The 17,008-nt window shown below is 38.9% G+C and overlaps 1 protein-coding gene across 6 annotated transcripts in view; it reads left to right on the top strand.

Moving 5' to 3' along the window:
• The first annotated feature begins 381 nt into the window (after positions 1–381).
• radil (Ras association and DIL domains) overlaps positions 382–17,008 on the top strand; it is a 63,856-nt gene continuing 47,229 nt past the window's right edge. For 4 of the 6 annotated variants that reach the window (XM_015360518.2, XM_015360516.2, XM_015360515.2 and 1 more), the window contains exons 1-4: positions 382–693; positions 2,498–2,609; positions 4,121–4,686; positions 16,670–16,789. In XM_015360518.2, coding sequence (XP_015216004.2) covers positions 2,581–2,609; positions 4,121–4,686; positions 16,670–16,789 — 715 coding nt within the window. In that variant the 5' untranslated portion in view covers positions 382–693; positions 2,498–2,580. The remainder of the gene's footprint in view (positions 694–2,497; positions 2,610–4,120; positions 4,687–16,669; positions 16,790–17,008) is intronic. The other 2 variants (XM_015360514.2, XM_015360517.2) reach the window with 2 other exon arrangements.

Below are 17,008 nucleotides of genomic sequence, written 5' to 3'. Positions count from 1 at the left end.
TGGGATATATATATAACCAACACATAATGGACAATGAATGTACACTAAAGAAAAAAAAAGGCGGTAGCCAAAAATATACTCAAAAAAGAACAACAGTTCATTTGTACACGTAATTATGAGTCTCTTAATGTATTATACAGTAGATAACATTGGCATTTGACGGAGATACAAATAACTATATAATTATAGTTATATACATATAATTATGTTATATATATATAAATTACCCTTTAAAACAAATTGGTTAAGTTTACAAACAGGACAGCCAGAGCTGGTTGTAATAGAAACTGATGGTTTAGTGCTTACATTCCGTTTGATAAGCTAAGCATTGCGGACCTTCCCAGTAGATGGAGACAATTAACTTGTTTTGCGGTGGTCAGCTGCATCTGAAGATAACTGGGGCTGTCAGAACACGAGTCGACAGCTTACACTGAGTTCGCCTTTCTCCGGCGAGACTCGGACCCGGGGAATGCAGATACTGGAGCTGGAGGAACGAAAGGGTAGTACTGAGAGACGCGCAATATCAAAGGGAAGCCGAGCTGTGGAGACGGATTAGGTTGCGAATAAAGCGTCCTCGCCGCATATACTGTAGGACACAAAGCACTCGCTTACGTTACTGTATTACCGTGGCTGGAATAGTGAAGTTGAAGAACATGAGAATATCAGGAGAATTGCACCGGCGCAGCAGACAACGTGAGTATTCGTTATTATTACACAGTGGATATTTTGAGATGCTTTAGAAACCGAATTTGAATTTTAGAATAGAAAGGCAAAAAGTTGGGGGAAAAAAACTTGATGCTAAAAAATAAAATTTCCACCCTGTATTGAATTACTTTGCGGTCTGTTTGACCTTAAATATACATAAAACATGTAGCTATAGGATGGTGTTTCAAATAAAATGATTTCAGTGTCGGTAGAGATTTATTTAATAAAGTTGTTGAGCATAAATATTGACCCTAATGTAGGCGGACGTCTACGCGTTGCACTCTGAGTTCATTTGAATGTATCTAACGTTTGTTAATATCCGTACTAAGACTTAAGAAAATAAACTAGTTCGTAAGAGGCGTGTAAATGCAAGCTTGTCCGGTTGCTATTGGAAACCGAGCTGTCCAAGGCTGTAAACACAACTAATGCCGCGGTGTGATCAATTTATTGCTCGTCGCAGCTGCTTGGAGTTACTAGTGCAATGCAATTCATTGAAACAATACATTAATTTACTGGTGAATTGCCCCAAATTCAATTAAAAATATACATGAGTGAGATTTAATTGATACAAGTTTTGGAAAAGGAAAAGGAATCTAAGAGCCGTAAATTGGAGCGCTTTAGTTTTAGAATCATTTGACCATTTTCTTCTAAGTGATAATTACAGAGAACTGAAAAATGTTTGTAAGTAATTGATAGACCAAGAAAGAAAATTGATTAAATAAATTATTACGAAAGTTATCTTGTGAGAAGGTATGGATTGTTAATTACATTTAAAAAAATCTCATATCCGTTGTACAGTAAGGATGTATTTGGTATTTTAGTATGTAACCAAACACAAGGCAGAATGACCAGTAGTTTACAGCATAAACGTCACATAATTTTAAAAGGTTACATCTCTCCAAAGTATAATTTTAAGAATATGTCGGCTAATATTATTGAAAAAATTGTAAGTTCTAGTATACAGTATACTTACAACTAATAAATTCCTAGTTTAGAAGCACTGGAATTACAGGATGTACACTAAAACTATTTTCATTTTGTTTGAAAAGTTAGAAGATTAAAACTTCTTGAATAAAATGTTTTACGATTTTGATATTTTAATGTGAGTATTGCAAGAGTATTCTCATTACAGTTTTCAGTCAGTAGAAATAATGAAAGATGCACATTCATTTTTATAAGTTAAATATTTATTTCTCTTTGGATTCAACACCCTGAAATAATTATACAGTACAGATCTTTTACAGAGTTCTGTCACCTTCCTAGCCTGTTTTTGGTCTGCGCTGTGCCTCACTGGTTTCTGTCAGCTCTTCATTTCAAAGTTTTAGAATGTTCTGGCCTCAACTCGGAGCACTCACATTTAACATTTTTGTGTGCCCAAACACCAGGATGTGTGTCACAATGTGGTGCTGCCAAAACAGTTTTTTTTTATGTTAAATTCTGACCTAACCACCATCTTAGAGAGCTGGTCCTTCACTCTTGATTAATAATTAACCCATCATCTTCTCGACTCAAGATCCTATCTGCTTACAGTTTCAAATGTCATGTGGATGTCTGGTGGTTTTAAATGTAGTGTAGAGGCTGTTTTAATGTCATCAAACATACTGTGGAGTGTCCCAATAAGCTCACTCAGCTCACTATTATCAGTTAGATAAAAAAACACGGGTATTTTCAGAGCGTTTAATGTGTTCATGGGCCTGATGTCCTGATGTGTTTAAAGCATGAAACACTGCATGCTCCATTCTCTCCCCCCCCCCCCCCATCTAAGACAAAAAAACATTCCTGCCCTTCACAGCCAAAGTGATGAGCTCCTGAAATGAAGTGAAGCTGTAAGGAGATCCCACTGAACCTTTGGGATACAGCACTCATATAGTCTGGATGCAGTGGAGAAGGCACTCTGCTGCAAGGTAAGCAAACAGTAAACCATGGATTGTGTTTACTGCTTAGATCTACAGCAACTGAACCGGTCTGTCAAAGAGTCTCAAAGCATCTGAAAAATTCTAATACTCATCATTTAATATCAAATCCCAGCAAATCAAAACAGGTGAATACTATTCTTCCAGCACCAGATTTCATTTACAACACACCATTAGACTATATAGAGAATACTCCAGGCAATCATTGCAGTTCAATTATTATATGCACTGTGGTAAATTAATCTAGTGCAAAGTAATTGCTGTGGGATTTCTATCTCATTATAATAGTTACCATTACAGAGTTTAATGTCACAGAGTACTGTATTCAGGCCTTCCAATTACTGCGGCTCTGTAAAACTGCCATCACTAAAAAAAGTATTTTCTGGTACATTTAATCAGGACAGGCTAGGTCTATCATGTCCAGTCTCTTCTTCTTCAATAGACTGCACGATTAGCATTGTTAGTCTACATTTCATTGTATTGTAGAAAGAGGTTGCATTGCACAGAAAGAGATTTCTACACATTAGCGTCTCACACATCATCTCTGTTTACTGCCTTTTAAAAACTACTCTGTGCAGGCATTCTGTACTTACTCTTACTTCATTTACATTTTCCACTGTTTTATTTGGGCACATTTGTGTTTGCTTTGCTTGGGATAATCAGTCCAAGCCCATCCTGCCGGGAGTGTGGCTGTGCAGATGTCAACCGATATTTCAAACTTCAGTTGTACCACTATGTATGAGTGTCATGGGGCAAGGGTAGATCATAGAGCATATAAAATTACCTGTTGTCATAAGGAAGAGGTATCATCTACAATTACAAAGATGATTATTACAAAATTCTTTTTCATTGATTATCTTAACATAATCTAAGTCCAGTTGTCTTGCACATCTACAGTAAATTACAGTAGATTTAATAGAATATTACCAGCTATGTGCATCTAGCTTTCTTATATTGCTTAAAAGTAATCTTTACTCAGCACTTTCTACTTTTTTCCTGTTTTTTTCATCCTAATCCAGTCCTTTTTTATAATATAGTACTTTCATTTTAGTCTATTTTTTACCATAATTTTTACCAACTAATACTGCCTTAGAGTGAGATAATGTGAAAAGATCTTGTAAATAAAATATTATTTTTGTCCAAGATATAGCATACTGAAAAGGTTTTCCAACTGATATAGTATTTTATACTTTACACTAAATATAGTGTAATATCTCAAAAAGTATAAAATATTTTGACATATAAAGGTTTTCGGCGCGATTTGGAAAACTAGGATAGTGCTAACCTACTGTATGTATATTTTCTCTGAGTGTTTTTTTTTAAAGACCTTCATAGTTACAGAACTTCTCATAAATGTCTTTAGTGAGGTGATGTTCCGTTTTATCTCCTTTCTTTTTGTGGTCAACTGGAGTTTAATAAAAAATACAGATTTTGATGAAAATTTGAAAATGTTCTTGGCTCCTGTCCTGAGTTCTTCGCTCAGAACATTTTCTGTCCTTTAGTTCTAGAGTGCAGTCTAGCGAGAGCCCAAGCGTGATGTTTTATGGGTCCTCGGCCAGCATGTCTCTGCCGTCCAAGAACAAGCTGAAGAGACAGAGTCGCACCTTCACACAGGTCCTGTATCGCACGTTAAGCTACAGGGATCGCCGATCAGTCACTGACCTCCCTGAGCGGGTCACGGATGACCCGGCGGAGCTGTCCACTCAGAGCTCAGCCCCGGGGGTCCTGAAGATCTTCGGGGATGAGATCTGTGTGGGGGCCAACTACAAGAGTGTGCTGGCCACACCACGCTCCAGTGCTCAAGAGCTCATTAAGGAGGCCCTGGAGCGCTATTCCCTCAGCAAGGCAGCCGCCGGCGAGTACGTGCTGTGTGATGTGATTGGGAAGCTCGAGGGGCCTGAGAAGCACTGGCGGACGGAGTGTCTCCGGGTCTTGGGGGACAACGAGAAGCCCCTCCTGCTGCAGGACCTGTGGAAGCCCAAAGAGGGTTTCGCTCGCCGCTTTGAGCTACGCAGGCGGGTGGAGGTGGAAGAGATGGCGGCCCGAGAGAAAGACACCGTCACGGCAGGTGAGTGTTCAAATGGCTCCCTCTCCTCTTCTTGCTTTCTTACGTGCTTTGAGGTGTTGGTGCGGACTTACCCTAGAAGTTCAATTTTAAAAAGTGGCTCCAGTCCCCCTGGTGTGCTCTTTTGCGCTACATGTATTCTGTGGATCTTGACGGATTTTTGGGGAAAAGCCACATTTTGTTCTGTCCAGCCCACCATTATTATTGTTATTATGATTGTTTTGTTGTTTAGGATTATTATTGTCATTATTGTTAAAAGCATTTTCATAATGCAAATCCAGGGTGTATCCCTGCCCTGTGCCCGTTGCTTTCCAAGATAGGCTCTGGCTCCACTAAGACCATGAATTGAAAGGAAGGTTAAAAAATGGATGGATAGTAGGAACAGTGAAGGCTGTTGAAGGATTTCTGCATGCTTCCTTTATTTCTGTTTAATCTGAGGGGTGAATAGTAGAACCTAAATGTCACTTTAACCCTCTGGCTGTCAAAGCAAGCAAAGCAAAGACTTACTATTCCAATACCATTGATTGAATTCCAGAGTCTAAAAAGTTTTGAGTCTTAATGTGAGAATGCTGGTTTTTCCATAATGCAAAACAGTATAACAGGTACAAAATTAGTGCTCAGATGTTTGGAAAAATATTGATACTTCTTACAGAATTGCTTGTGCAAAAAGTGTGGTATGCATTATGATCACTGTGAACTTTATTTTATATAGCACCTTTAAAGGTTGCTTCTCAAAGTGCTTTACAGAATGACAACAACAACAAAAAAATACCCGAGATATGCACAATGAGAACACACAATGAGAGAAGACAGTAGATAGTGGTTTTAAATACAGTAGGAGCAGAGGGGCAAAGAACAGGGCCAGTTAAGTAGTAAGGTTCTTCTAAAGAAGAAGGTTTTGAGTCTGGATTTGAAGGAGTTTAGAGAAGGTCACTCTCTGATATCCTTGGGGATAGAGTTCCAGAGCTTTGGGGCATAACAAGAGAAGACCCTACCACCCATAGAGTGTAGATGGTCTTGGGGGACATATACAGTAGGCGAACAGAATTAGAAAATAAAAAGTTGCAAGCTGGGGAACAGGGCGATACAATCTCAGGCAGCTACTGAGGTGCCAAGCCATGAAGAGCCTTGTAGGTGAGTGTGAGGATTTTGCAGTCAACACAAAACTTGACAGGAAGACAGTGCAAGGACTCCAGGATAGCAGTAATGTGATCATTTGCACTATACCTGGTGAGGATTTTGATGGCCAAATTTTGGACATTTTGGAGTTTGTTCAATGTGGATTTAGAAACCCCAGCAAGTAGAGCATTACAGTAGTTGATTCGGGAGAAGACAAATGTGTTGATCAGCTTTTTGGACAGAGTTAGTGATAACATAGGACTTAGTCTAGCTATATTTCTGAGGTGACAATATGCTGTACATGTGGGTTGAATATCAAGCCTGAATCAAATATCACCCCCACGTTTTTTAATTTAGACTGAAGCTCAAGTACTGTACCATCCACAGGCAGGTTTACAGCATTGGCTTTATTAAGTTGATGGGGGATGCCAATAAGCATGACTTCAGTCTTGTCACAGTTTAGATAAAGGAAATTTTGAGCCACCCATGTTTGTTGAAGAGCTGCCTAATCTATGGATTATCAAAGGTTAATAGTCAGTGGATATTATTGTTGACTGTACTGTTGTTTGTTTCATGTATTTAAAAAAGATTTAAAGATCAGGATAAAGCAGGTCCTTAAGAGCTTTTTGAAAGTTTTCTTGTTGATGTATTTGTGCTTGGAGAGGATAGAGCTTACCTTTGCACCATACATTTGTTATAATTTAAAATTAGTTCTGTCTTCTTCCCTATACCCTCTACAAATGCAATGTCTTTGCTACTTCTACTGGTGATTAATTTCTTTGGAGTGGGATGCTTTGACATTTTGAGATTGTTACATTGTAATGTGAACCAGCATCTTGTCATTGTGATTGAATTATAAAGTGGAAATTAATACTTCATACAGACAAGATACCTTTTATATGCCACAGGTATCCAGATGTTTCTATTAAAGGCTAATTCTAATTCTAGCATTAATACAACTGTAGTTTTTTTAGTTTCTAAATTGACCAAAATCGTGAAATACTAAGGTACAATCATAAATGCTTTGGATAAATTCATAAATTCTTTGGAATACTTAAAAAGAACTTGGCTTTATAGACTTTTGGTTGGCAATGACGGAAAATTTGAAAATGCTAAAGTGTTGGTTAAAATTAATGAGTGATTATGTTGTGTGTCCTGAGGTAATGTGACTGAGGCACATTTTAATTGAGAAAATGGAAATCTGTCTGGATTATGTGAAATCCTGACTTTTTGTGTGGTGTCACATCTTGAATCAAGACTGCAGCAATCCTCTGAACTGCAAACCTCCTTTTCTATGATTGTTTATGTTTGTGAAGTTTATCCTCTTTCAGTGCTAAATCACTATTTCAACAAGATTTTCAGCTTGAGCCAAAACCCCAAGGAGAACCCAGATCAATACAGCTAACAACTTTATTGAATCATTTATTCTCAGCCATGTGATACATTGGGTTAGTGTTGGAGAGGAAGAACCCACACATTCAGCACTATTACTGCTACTCTCTATTACTGTGGGGTGTCAGCTCTTTGTTTGCAAGACATAAAATTAACGTTTTCTTTGTATGTGGTGTTTGGTTTCTTCTTACTGACATATTACATACTGTAATATACCAGTTTTTATTTAAAAAAAATGGAAATTTGAATTGTTAAATAACAAGTGAAATACATTTTCCCTATTACTTTTATGTTTTGGCATTAAATACAGATAAACTATAAGGACATTTAACAGACTAGCAGCAGTATAAATTTATAATTAATGTTGTTCACCTTATGAATTAGTTACTGCTGGCAAACACAGGTGAAGGTATTCTTTTAACACACAGTGTCTTAATGAGGTAAAGCTGCTGTTTAAATATTTGTTTCTGATTATCTTAAAATTAACTGATCATCCCAGAAGACCCAAATGAGATTTTCAAAGAAGAACGCCTCATGTAACATAATAACAAATATTACCATCATTATTATTATGTTCTTGAATGATAGATGAAGGACAATTAATTTGCTGCTAGGTCATTAAATTACACACACAATTTTGCACAACATCAGTGTTAAGTATGTTTTATTGATTGCTATACAGTACTAATTTATTTAATTTTAAACTTTTGATAGCATGGTTAATCAATAAAATGTCATCTTTGTTTGATTTGTGGCTGTTTTTAAGGCCCTGGAGTTTGATTCCTGTTTATTTTATTTTCAGAAGACACAGTAATTTAATAGTGAGAGGAAGACACATTTCTAATTCTATGAAAATTACTGTAATGCAGAACAGTCCGACTGTATTATGGTAGTGAATAGTTGATCAGATATTTAAAGTAAAATTTAAATAATTTTCAGCACCCTAAGGTAAGAGAATTGCCATTTTCATTATTTAATAAAAATCATTTTTAGACTTTTAGTATACTATGTATCACAATAAATGCAACACAATATGTAATTACTTTAACTTAGTAGTTATTATTAATTTACTATTTATTATTCAGTAAATATGAAATAGGAAGCACCTCAAGGATTGCTTCAGCAAGACAAGAACTACAGGCTATCATAGAATACCCATGAATCCAACTGTATTCACTAGATGACTCAGATCTCCTTGTATCCAATACAGTCTTGATAGCATCATGATTCAGTTCCATAGGCCTATAGTACTGTTTGCTGTTGAATTCTAGTTCTCTGTCTTAAAGTGGCAATGGTAGAACACCCTATAAGAAAAACCATGAAAGATCTGTGTCACTCAGGCTGCCTCAGTGAGGTCAAAACACTTCAGCTTGTTTGTCTTTCTCTTTTCCCTGCTATCAGCCCTTCAGGGTTCTTCACAGAGTGGTTTCTCATTGGCTTGAATGCCATTTCGCTCTCTCTCGCCTTTTCTTGCCATTCTGTTGCTACCAACACATGCTTACTGAACAGAGCACCCATTAAAATAGAGAGTAGTGCAGCTGTCAGCTATCATGGTTGTAACAACCAACAGCTGCATCCTCTCAGGTGATTATTAGCTGATGGCCTGTCACAGTCTGTGTAAGGGAACAACATCATTTTGGTGGTCATAGTGTAACAGTCTATAAAACCATTAATGCAAACTTTAAGAGCCTAGTTGTTGTAATCCTCTGTAATCTCAGCACATACTCTATCATTGTGTATGCTATATCACCCTACACCTCACAACTGGCAACCCACTGCATCTAAGCAGGTGTGAGCCTGGCCAGTACCTAGATGGGAGACCTCCTGGGAAGAACTAAGGTTGCTGCTGGAAGAGGTATTAGAGGGGCCAGTAGAGGGCACTCACCCTGCGCTCTGTGTGGGTCCTAATACCCCAGTATAGTGATGGGGAGACTATACTATAAAAAGGTGCTGTCCTTCGGATGAGACGTAAAACCTAGGTCCTGACTCTCAGTGGTCATTAAAAATCCCAGGGTGTTTCTTGAAAAGAGTAGGGGTGTTACCCCGGCTTTCTGGGCAAATTTCACATTGGCCTTTACCAGTTATGGCCTCATAATTATCCCCATCTATGAACTGGCTTCATCACTCTGTTCTCCCCACTGAGAACTGGTGTGTGGTGAGAGTACTGGCGCACTATGGCTGCCGTCACATCACCCAGGTGGTGCTGCACATGGGTGGTGGTGGAGTGGAGTCCCCATTACCTGTTAAACAATTTGAGTGGAGTGTCCAGAACAGCGTTATATAAGTGTAAGAAATGTATTTATTCTTTGCTTTACTTTTTTGGTAAGTGTTATGTGTTAATTTTGTATGCCTGTTTTGGATTAGGCAATTATTAATCAGTTGCTAAAACCCTCCTGTGACCACAGAATCCTCTGCAAGATCCACTGTGAGAATCACCCATCATTATGCACGCTGCTAGTCCAAAAGTCCTTACAGGAGGGTTAATATCAATGAGGGGAATGATGCAGTTCTTACTGACAGTACAGTACATTTGAAATAGAAGCGATACAGTAGATATTGCTTTTTGCATCAAACCAAGGACATACTGTCTGATTCAAATCCAACCAGCCAGTGCTCATGTATTGTCTCACAGGTATTTGTGGTCAGCAGTTTTCAGCCCTCCTCTAAAAGCAATGTGCGACCAGCACTCTCTGAATCTGAGTGATTGTCTTTTCATTCATGTTCCTTTTTTTTCAATGGCATATTGTACTATTTACAGTAGGTAATGCACCTATTTGTCTTTAATTTTATCATTACAGATGAAGCTTGTTTAGTCGTAAGGCTTACCTTTGAAGTGCACAGGAAATAAAGTTAAAAGGTAAAGGTGACAGTTTTGTCTTTGCACAGCTGGAACTAGATACTGGGCACATAGGGAGGAAAATGGAAAAGAACAAGATGCTCTAAGCTGGCAGCCCTGGGCATTGCAGTCAGCATCACAGAGAGGGAAGGAGCTCAGAGTCTTGGGTTAGAAAAGAGTGCAGAACCAAAATTCTAAATTGACAAAGGCTCAATGTTTCATTAGAAAAAATAGCTTTTGCCTCGCTAATAATTGTAGGGCATTACTGTTGAGCTGCTCCAGGGCTTGAAGAAGCAGATAAGAATGCAAAGCAGGCTGTGATGGATGGGAAAAAGAGGATGCACAGGGTCCCTCTCAATTTGTTAATCAGACAGCTCGATGGGAATCATCTCACTAATATTGGAGTTCTCTGCCAATTTAAGCTTGCATTTTCAATGTGAGGGGAGCTCTAAACAAAACGTTCTACATGCAGCTGAAACTGGCACAAAATAGTATTCCAGTCACAACATTTGATCGAGTTGCATTTCCATACAACCAAGCAAATGCAGTAATACATAAATGGACCAGCTGTTTAGAAACCTATGTGCCTAGCTGACTAATGCCCCATACACATATGCAAACATTTCATGTTAAAGAAATTACAATTGGTGTAGGGTTTTTTCGGACCAATTTGGCTAATTTAAACACCAGTGACACCATTGGGACATCCCTGCTGGAACGGTTGTTCTCTGATTTATGTCATTTTCATTTTTTGAGCAAATATTTGTTCATTTTGATGTTTCAAAACACAGCTAACCAAGTACAGAATAAGTAAAAACACTTAGTTCAGCACACAATATCTCCACTTGTTATCCATAAGAGTGGATCTTACCTCTGGATAACCCAACTTCAAAGGAGATGGGTGAATATATAACAGATAGGAAGCTTCATGTAAACATCGTCAAAGAAAGACGAGAGTCCAGCAATATCTGGGAATTTAAAGTTTTTCAATAAACAGCCAACCAAATCTGCTTCTTCTGCTTTGAAAGACTTAGACTAAGGGTGTGCTTTAATAAGAGCACAAATGCAAGCAACAACATACTGTATGAATGTAAGAATGAACCTTATAAATCTGTTTCTTGAAGGAAGCCATTATATCAGCTTTAACAATATGGCTGCATAGCTTGTTCAAAGACATTGTCCAAAGAAATTAAATTGATAGTATTCAAATCCCTATTCAAATTGTAACAGGTTATACCAAATATTTATAATTTTTGCCCCCGATTCTAACATATTGTTTTCATGTATTATGAGATGTTTTGCGATTCTCTACCAAATGCCAAATTGTTATTAAGTGTGAATTTTTAGGAGCATTTTGTATTAATTGACAAGAAGGTAATCAACACAAGAACACAAAAGGAACTGAATAATTGCTATTTAGGAAAATATATAGTACTATTTAGTACGCCAACATTATTTCCTGTTATGAGAACTGTATGTGCTGGTATTGGACAAACTTTGGTATTAGAATTTATTATATAGAATTTTAATTGTTAATGCTATTATTCTGAAATCTGTTAATTTGCTACACCTAGTTTTGTCTTTTAAGGCTGCTTTCTATGTATGTGTTAGTTTTTCATATGTTCAATTGTCAAATGTGCATTGCCCATATGCTGTGAAATTGAGTTGCTTTTTTACAGTATTGTCAATTTAAACAGCAGGCATTACAGAAGGATCAAGGTCACTGAAGTTAAACGCTTATGCTAGAATAGTGGCAATGAGTAAGTGATATCGTAAAAAGGAGAGTTTAACAATCTATTTAGTGAATTAATTTAAACATTTAGGCCAATTAAAACATAATTGAAATGTTTCAAAAACATTTTATTTGTTATTGTTAACTGAGCAGTCTTGAACATTGTGCCCATCATGAGTCAGTGATACAGGGGAGTTGATAACAAAAGGTGATGTTCATAGCTACAGTATACACAGTATGAATGTCACCATGTCCTCTGTGTAACCTCTTCAGAGATTGGGTATGGAACTGTGCCTCCTTTTAAATTCCATACACTTCTTTAACTGAGTTCCATTTAAGGTCAAGGTCAGCTTCAGAGTTAAGTGGCTGAGAGAAGGTTTATCGGCACTGAAGTGTGGAAAAAAAAGATGCAGAGTTATAATAATTGTAGGTATGAAAAACAGACCACGTTGGGTTGAGGGGAGTGTTTTGTGTTCTGAGAATACAGTAGGTGCTGGACCCCTTTTTGAATCAATCACACTGGCAGCTGCTCAGTGGGGTGATTGAAGCATTTAAATGAGTCAAGGTTAATTAAACTCCCACAATTCTACTGTGAGCACTTAAATCTATAATTAATGGATGCATCTGGTTAGCTGTCACCACGCAGGTATGCAGACCTTGATCCTGAATGTTGCAAAAATGATACAGAACATCACTCTGCACCAGGACCCAGACTTTATAGCTGAAAACCGTACTTCTACACCTGATTTATCTGCCCTTAAGTCAGTACCTTTGATTGGTAGTAGTTCACTCTAGATTTGTGGTCACCCTGAAATGCCCTCCTTGAATATCTTGTTGCCTTGCAAAGGTATTCATTCCCTTGTAATAATGTTTCATTTTGTTCAAATATAAAAAAAAATATCCAGGGGTAGAAAATTATAATCAAGACCTGACTGGTGAAACTTCCAAAGGACCCCATAAGAACATTTGTTGGTGAAACAAGTTACATGTTAGCAAAACCCTGAGTCAGGAAGTGAATTTCAAGCAAGGATTCAACAGCGGAGACCAAGGAGCTTTCAAAACAGGCTGTAGAAAAGCACAATTCAAGAGAAGGGTATACAATATTTCAAAAGTACTTACTGTTTGTTTGAACACAGTGAAGTCTTTCATTAAGATGGAAGGTGTATCATTCCACTCAGACAGTGTCCCTCCAAACTGAGCAGCTGGGCAAGGAGGAAACTGGAGTTCAGTGGCTGAGATCGGAGGAAATCCTTTATGGAGTTTGCAATAAAGCATTCAAGTGACACTTTGAAGCTTTGGTGGCCAGACTAGACAAATTAGAACTCAGGTCTTAATTAACAAACCTAATACAATGAAGACTGAGATACCCTAGTGTTCTCCTTTTTCCCTGACAGCTTGGCACAGGATTTCACTCCATATCAGAGGCTGCCTTATTCAATTGATGGGCTGATTCACCAGGGTTAAGATGTCTGGGCTGGATACTGACCACTCACCTCTTGCTGCTCAGACTCTGATACAGCTCACACCATTCCTGGACTTCTCACAGCACTGTAACCTCCTGTTCCAGGTCTATTCAGGGCTTTCTCCATGCAGCTCTGCCTCTCCGTTCCCATTCCCATTGTACTCCACTCCCAGATCTCACTGCCCAGCGCAGTATCTGACTTGGACTTGGACACAGACGCCTGATCTCCACCCTGAACTCCTTGGACTCTGCTGGCCTACCATCCCTGTGGTTCTGTCCTACATCCAGGAGGCAGCTTCCGCCCTTCTCCACTTTAGAGCTCTCCCTGTGCAGCCCTGCATCTCTGTTCCACTTCCTGACTGCTTGAATTCTCCTGGCCTCAGCCCTGGGAACCCTGGACTTTTCCCTGCTGGCCCCTTCTCTGGAGGTTCCATCCTGCATCCAGGAGGTAGCTACTGTTGTCCAGGTCTACAGGACTCTGTCCATGCAGTTCCCTCACCATTGCCCACAGCCCAGTTTTGGTTCCTGTTAGTCCTGTCCCTTGCACCTTTTCTTTTTCCAGCTGTCCTTCTGGTTCCTCTTTGGGCAGCTTCCTATTTTGGTTCAGGGGTCTCTTATTTCCCTCCTGTCTCTCAGGTTGTTTGGATTTTTATCTGTTTCTTCTTTTTTCCTTAGTCTCCTTTCAGCATCCCAGATGAGCCCTCCAGGCATCCTGTGACAACTCTTCCCGGAGAGCATTCCCCTTTTAGTCTGGTCTCCCTTAGGATTCTTGTTCCTGGGGTCTGACTGGGACTGCACCCAGCAGCTGTGCTGGCACAGGGCTCTGAGAGCTGAGAGAGGTCTTAGGACGGGACCTTGCCACCCGTCCTCCACAGATGTCTCCCCAAGTGGTTCCAGAGAACGTTTGGGTATCTGATTCCGTTTGCACCCAGGTGCCTGAGTCAGAGAGTGAACCAGAGAGACCATGATGACACATCTGGCCTGGACTTGGAGGAGACCCTCCATAAGGGTGTGTGCCTTGATTCACTGGTTCCCAGGCCTGGACCACTGTGTGGGGGCTTCCTACCTCGCCAGCTCGGCAAGACCCTTCCTCTGAGGAAAGCCCCTGGGGCAAAGTACAGCTATGCCCTGAGGAGACTCTATTGTAACCTGCGCATTGGCCTGTGGGTTTGCCGGCCTGCACCCCTGGCTACTTGGAGGGCTGCCTCCCAGATCTATGTGACCCCCTGTCCTTCTAGTCGGTTCCATCCTGGAGCTGAGTGTCCCGGATTCTGTGGGCTGGGATTAGCAGTACAATTTGGGGCTGACACTTTGCTGTGTCAGCCTCTCTGTTTGGTCATCAGGGAAGCAGACACCCGGCATCTCCCAGGTCATTGCTCTTCAATTGGTTTCTTTTCCTGTTGACTGGCTGGGGCGTTCCCTGGCCCACTAGCCACTTCTGTTTTTTCCTTTTTGTTTCCATTACTGTCTGGCCTGGGCTGATTAAACTCTTCCAGCCAGTAATTAATTATTCTGTTTTCACCTTTCTGTTTTTATTTTCCCTTTGTCCTGGAACATCCTAGCCCTCAAACAGTCGGGTCTTCTTGAGTGTTTTGCCACTCTCCAGTCACCTGCGCTTGGGCTCTGACGCATTACCACCTGCATGGCAGTAACCGGCCACAGCATTACGCCAAATTCGTATTTTTGGAAGCCAAATTTACAATGATCCCAGATTGTCCCATGAAAAGTCTTCTGTAGTATTCCAATCCCTACTAAAATTGTAACAGGTTCTATCAAACATCTAGAATAAAAATAGAAATGGATTATTTTAGTTTGGGGTTTTTACTGAGAGGTAAAGAAAGATATCTTCCCCAGATTCATGCAGAATTTGTCATTTTTCAATGCAGAACTTTGTCAGAAAGCAAACAGTTTTCCAGCCTAAAAATATATTGATAAAAAATAAATGTGGAGTGACATGAAGTAATGATCTCTCCAAAGAATCTACTAACTCAAAGAAAAAAGAATAAATACAGACTGAACTTCATTAAGAAGAGGGACTGTTAAGTTAATTGTTCAGTCCTACCTACTGTAGGTAGAATTAATTAGCCAATCAAGGGACATATATTTAAACACATAGAATAAGTACATGGCCCATCTGAATTAGAGAATGCACCAGAAAATGTCTTTTAAAAAATGTTTTGCTGTGGCCTTAAATGTAGTTTTACCCTAAAATTGTATTGCCTCAATACCACTGGATTATATGGTAGAACTGGTTTTCAAAAGTTATTTTCTGTCTGATTTTTTTAATCCTTCAAAAGAAAAAGAACAGTTAAGAATGAACACAGAATATCCAGGAACTAAAATAAAGCAGTAAAAAAATGCGCAGTGATGTAAAGTAGGCTTTAGTCACCTTTTTTTCTTCCACCAGAAATCCAAAAATAAAATTGCTGGGAACCACGTATGGATATTTGTTTAGTGTTTTATTATCAGCAAGGCTATACTGGGGATCTGCAATGCACCAAAATATTTCCTCTCTGTGTTTCAATTACAGTTGGTGTGGTGTTTGGAATATTATAGAATGGCTATAATGGCTGGAGTTAAGTAATTAAATATACATGCAAAGCACAAAACAGTGATTAAGATTGATAATAAGTAGATGCATGTGTCCCTTCTAATGGCGAAGCTGCAAGAGAATGCAGCTAAGAAATATGACAGAATTTTCAAATTAGTTCAGAGATAGAGGGTGGCATGTTTTCGAGGAGGCTGTAGAAATGTGTTTCTGAAAGGTGAATTTGGAAATGGACAAATTATGAAATTCCAAAGTTTTGTTTTGGGGAGCAACTGTGGGCAAGAGAAAAAACTTACTTTTTATGTTTGCAATTTTTCAAGGTCAGTTTTTTTTAGTGACCTTGTTAGGTTTTCTGCTCATCCTTCCTGTTTGCAATAGTAGTATGCATGTAATTTCCAAGGAACATTATTTCCAAGAAATTGACTCCTGTAATTGATACTAAATACACAGATTGTTACTCAAATGTCTTTAGGATTTTCTGCAGATGTTTTAATGAGAAATAACTATTATTTTAACATTCCTAACAAAATAGGTCTTTCAGAGAATTTTCCTTACTCTTAGTTTGTAATGTTTAATTTCTTTATTTTTTTCTTACTACAGACTACTGACTACTATTACAGACTACTATTTGTAAGGTTTCCTCAAAGGTTTCAGTTTTCTGTTTCTTTTGTTTCTTTGGAAATGATAGCTCCATACATTGGTTAATTATTTGCATGCTTATGCTCTAACTTTATGATACTAAAACCTTCACTTTAAAGCATTTTCTTACCTCAAAAGTCAGATTTGCTTTGAGATCTGTATATACATACTGCGTTTTTCTATATATTTTATATGCCTTCCTTTTCATTGAGCCCAGCGGCTAAAGATAACCCAACATCCCTACATTCCTTGTTATAGGACCCCTCAAAAGCTCTCAACTAATAGTGCCACCTACTGGTAGAGCTGGGAGTGTTAAAGCTAGGAGTTCACCCCGCTACCATCGCTTGGCACTACGTTCTACTGGTCCAAGCTTTAAAGGTGGGGACTTTACGAAGGTATGGTTTCTCTCAGCTCCTCATCTCCATCGCTTCTGATACAGTACATGGCACGTGGGGCTAATCAAGACTCATCATTTTAGAGTGCTTCATTTTTACAGCCATTTCCATGCAGGTTTGAGACCTTCTTTTCTTAATTTGTACGAATTAGAAACTGCCATTTTTCTTTTATACGTGCCCATTTTGGAACTGCCCATACTTA

The sequence above is a fragment of the Lepisosteus oculatus genome, chromosome 19, assembly GCF_040954835.1.
Source record: "Lepisosteus oculatus isolate fLepOcu1 chromosome 19, fLepOcu1.hap2, whole genome shotgun sequence".
NCBI classification, from domain to species: domain Eukaryota; kingdom Metazoa; phylum Chordata; class Actinopteri; order Semionotiformes; family Lepisosteidae; genus Lepisosteus; species Lepisosteus oculatus.
The sequence above is the reverse complement of the archived record's forward strand: the minus strand, read 5'-3'. Positions and strand labels throughout refer to the sequence as shown.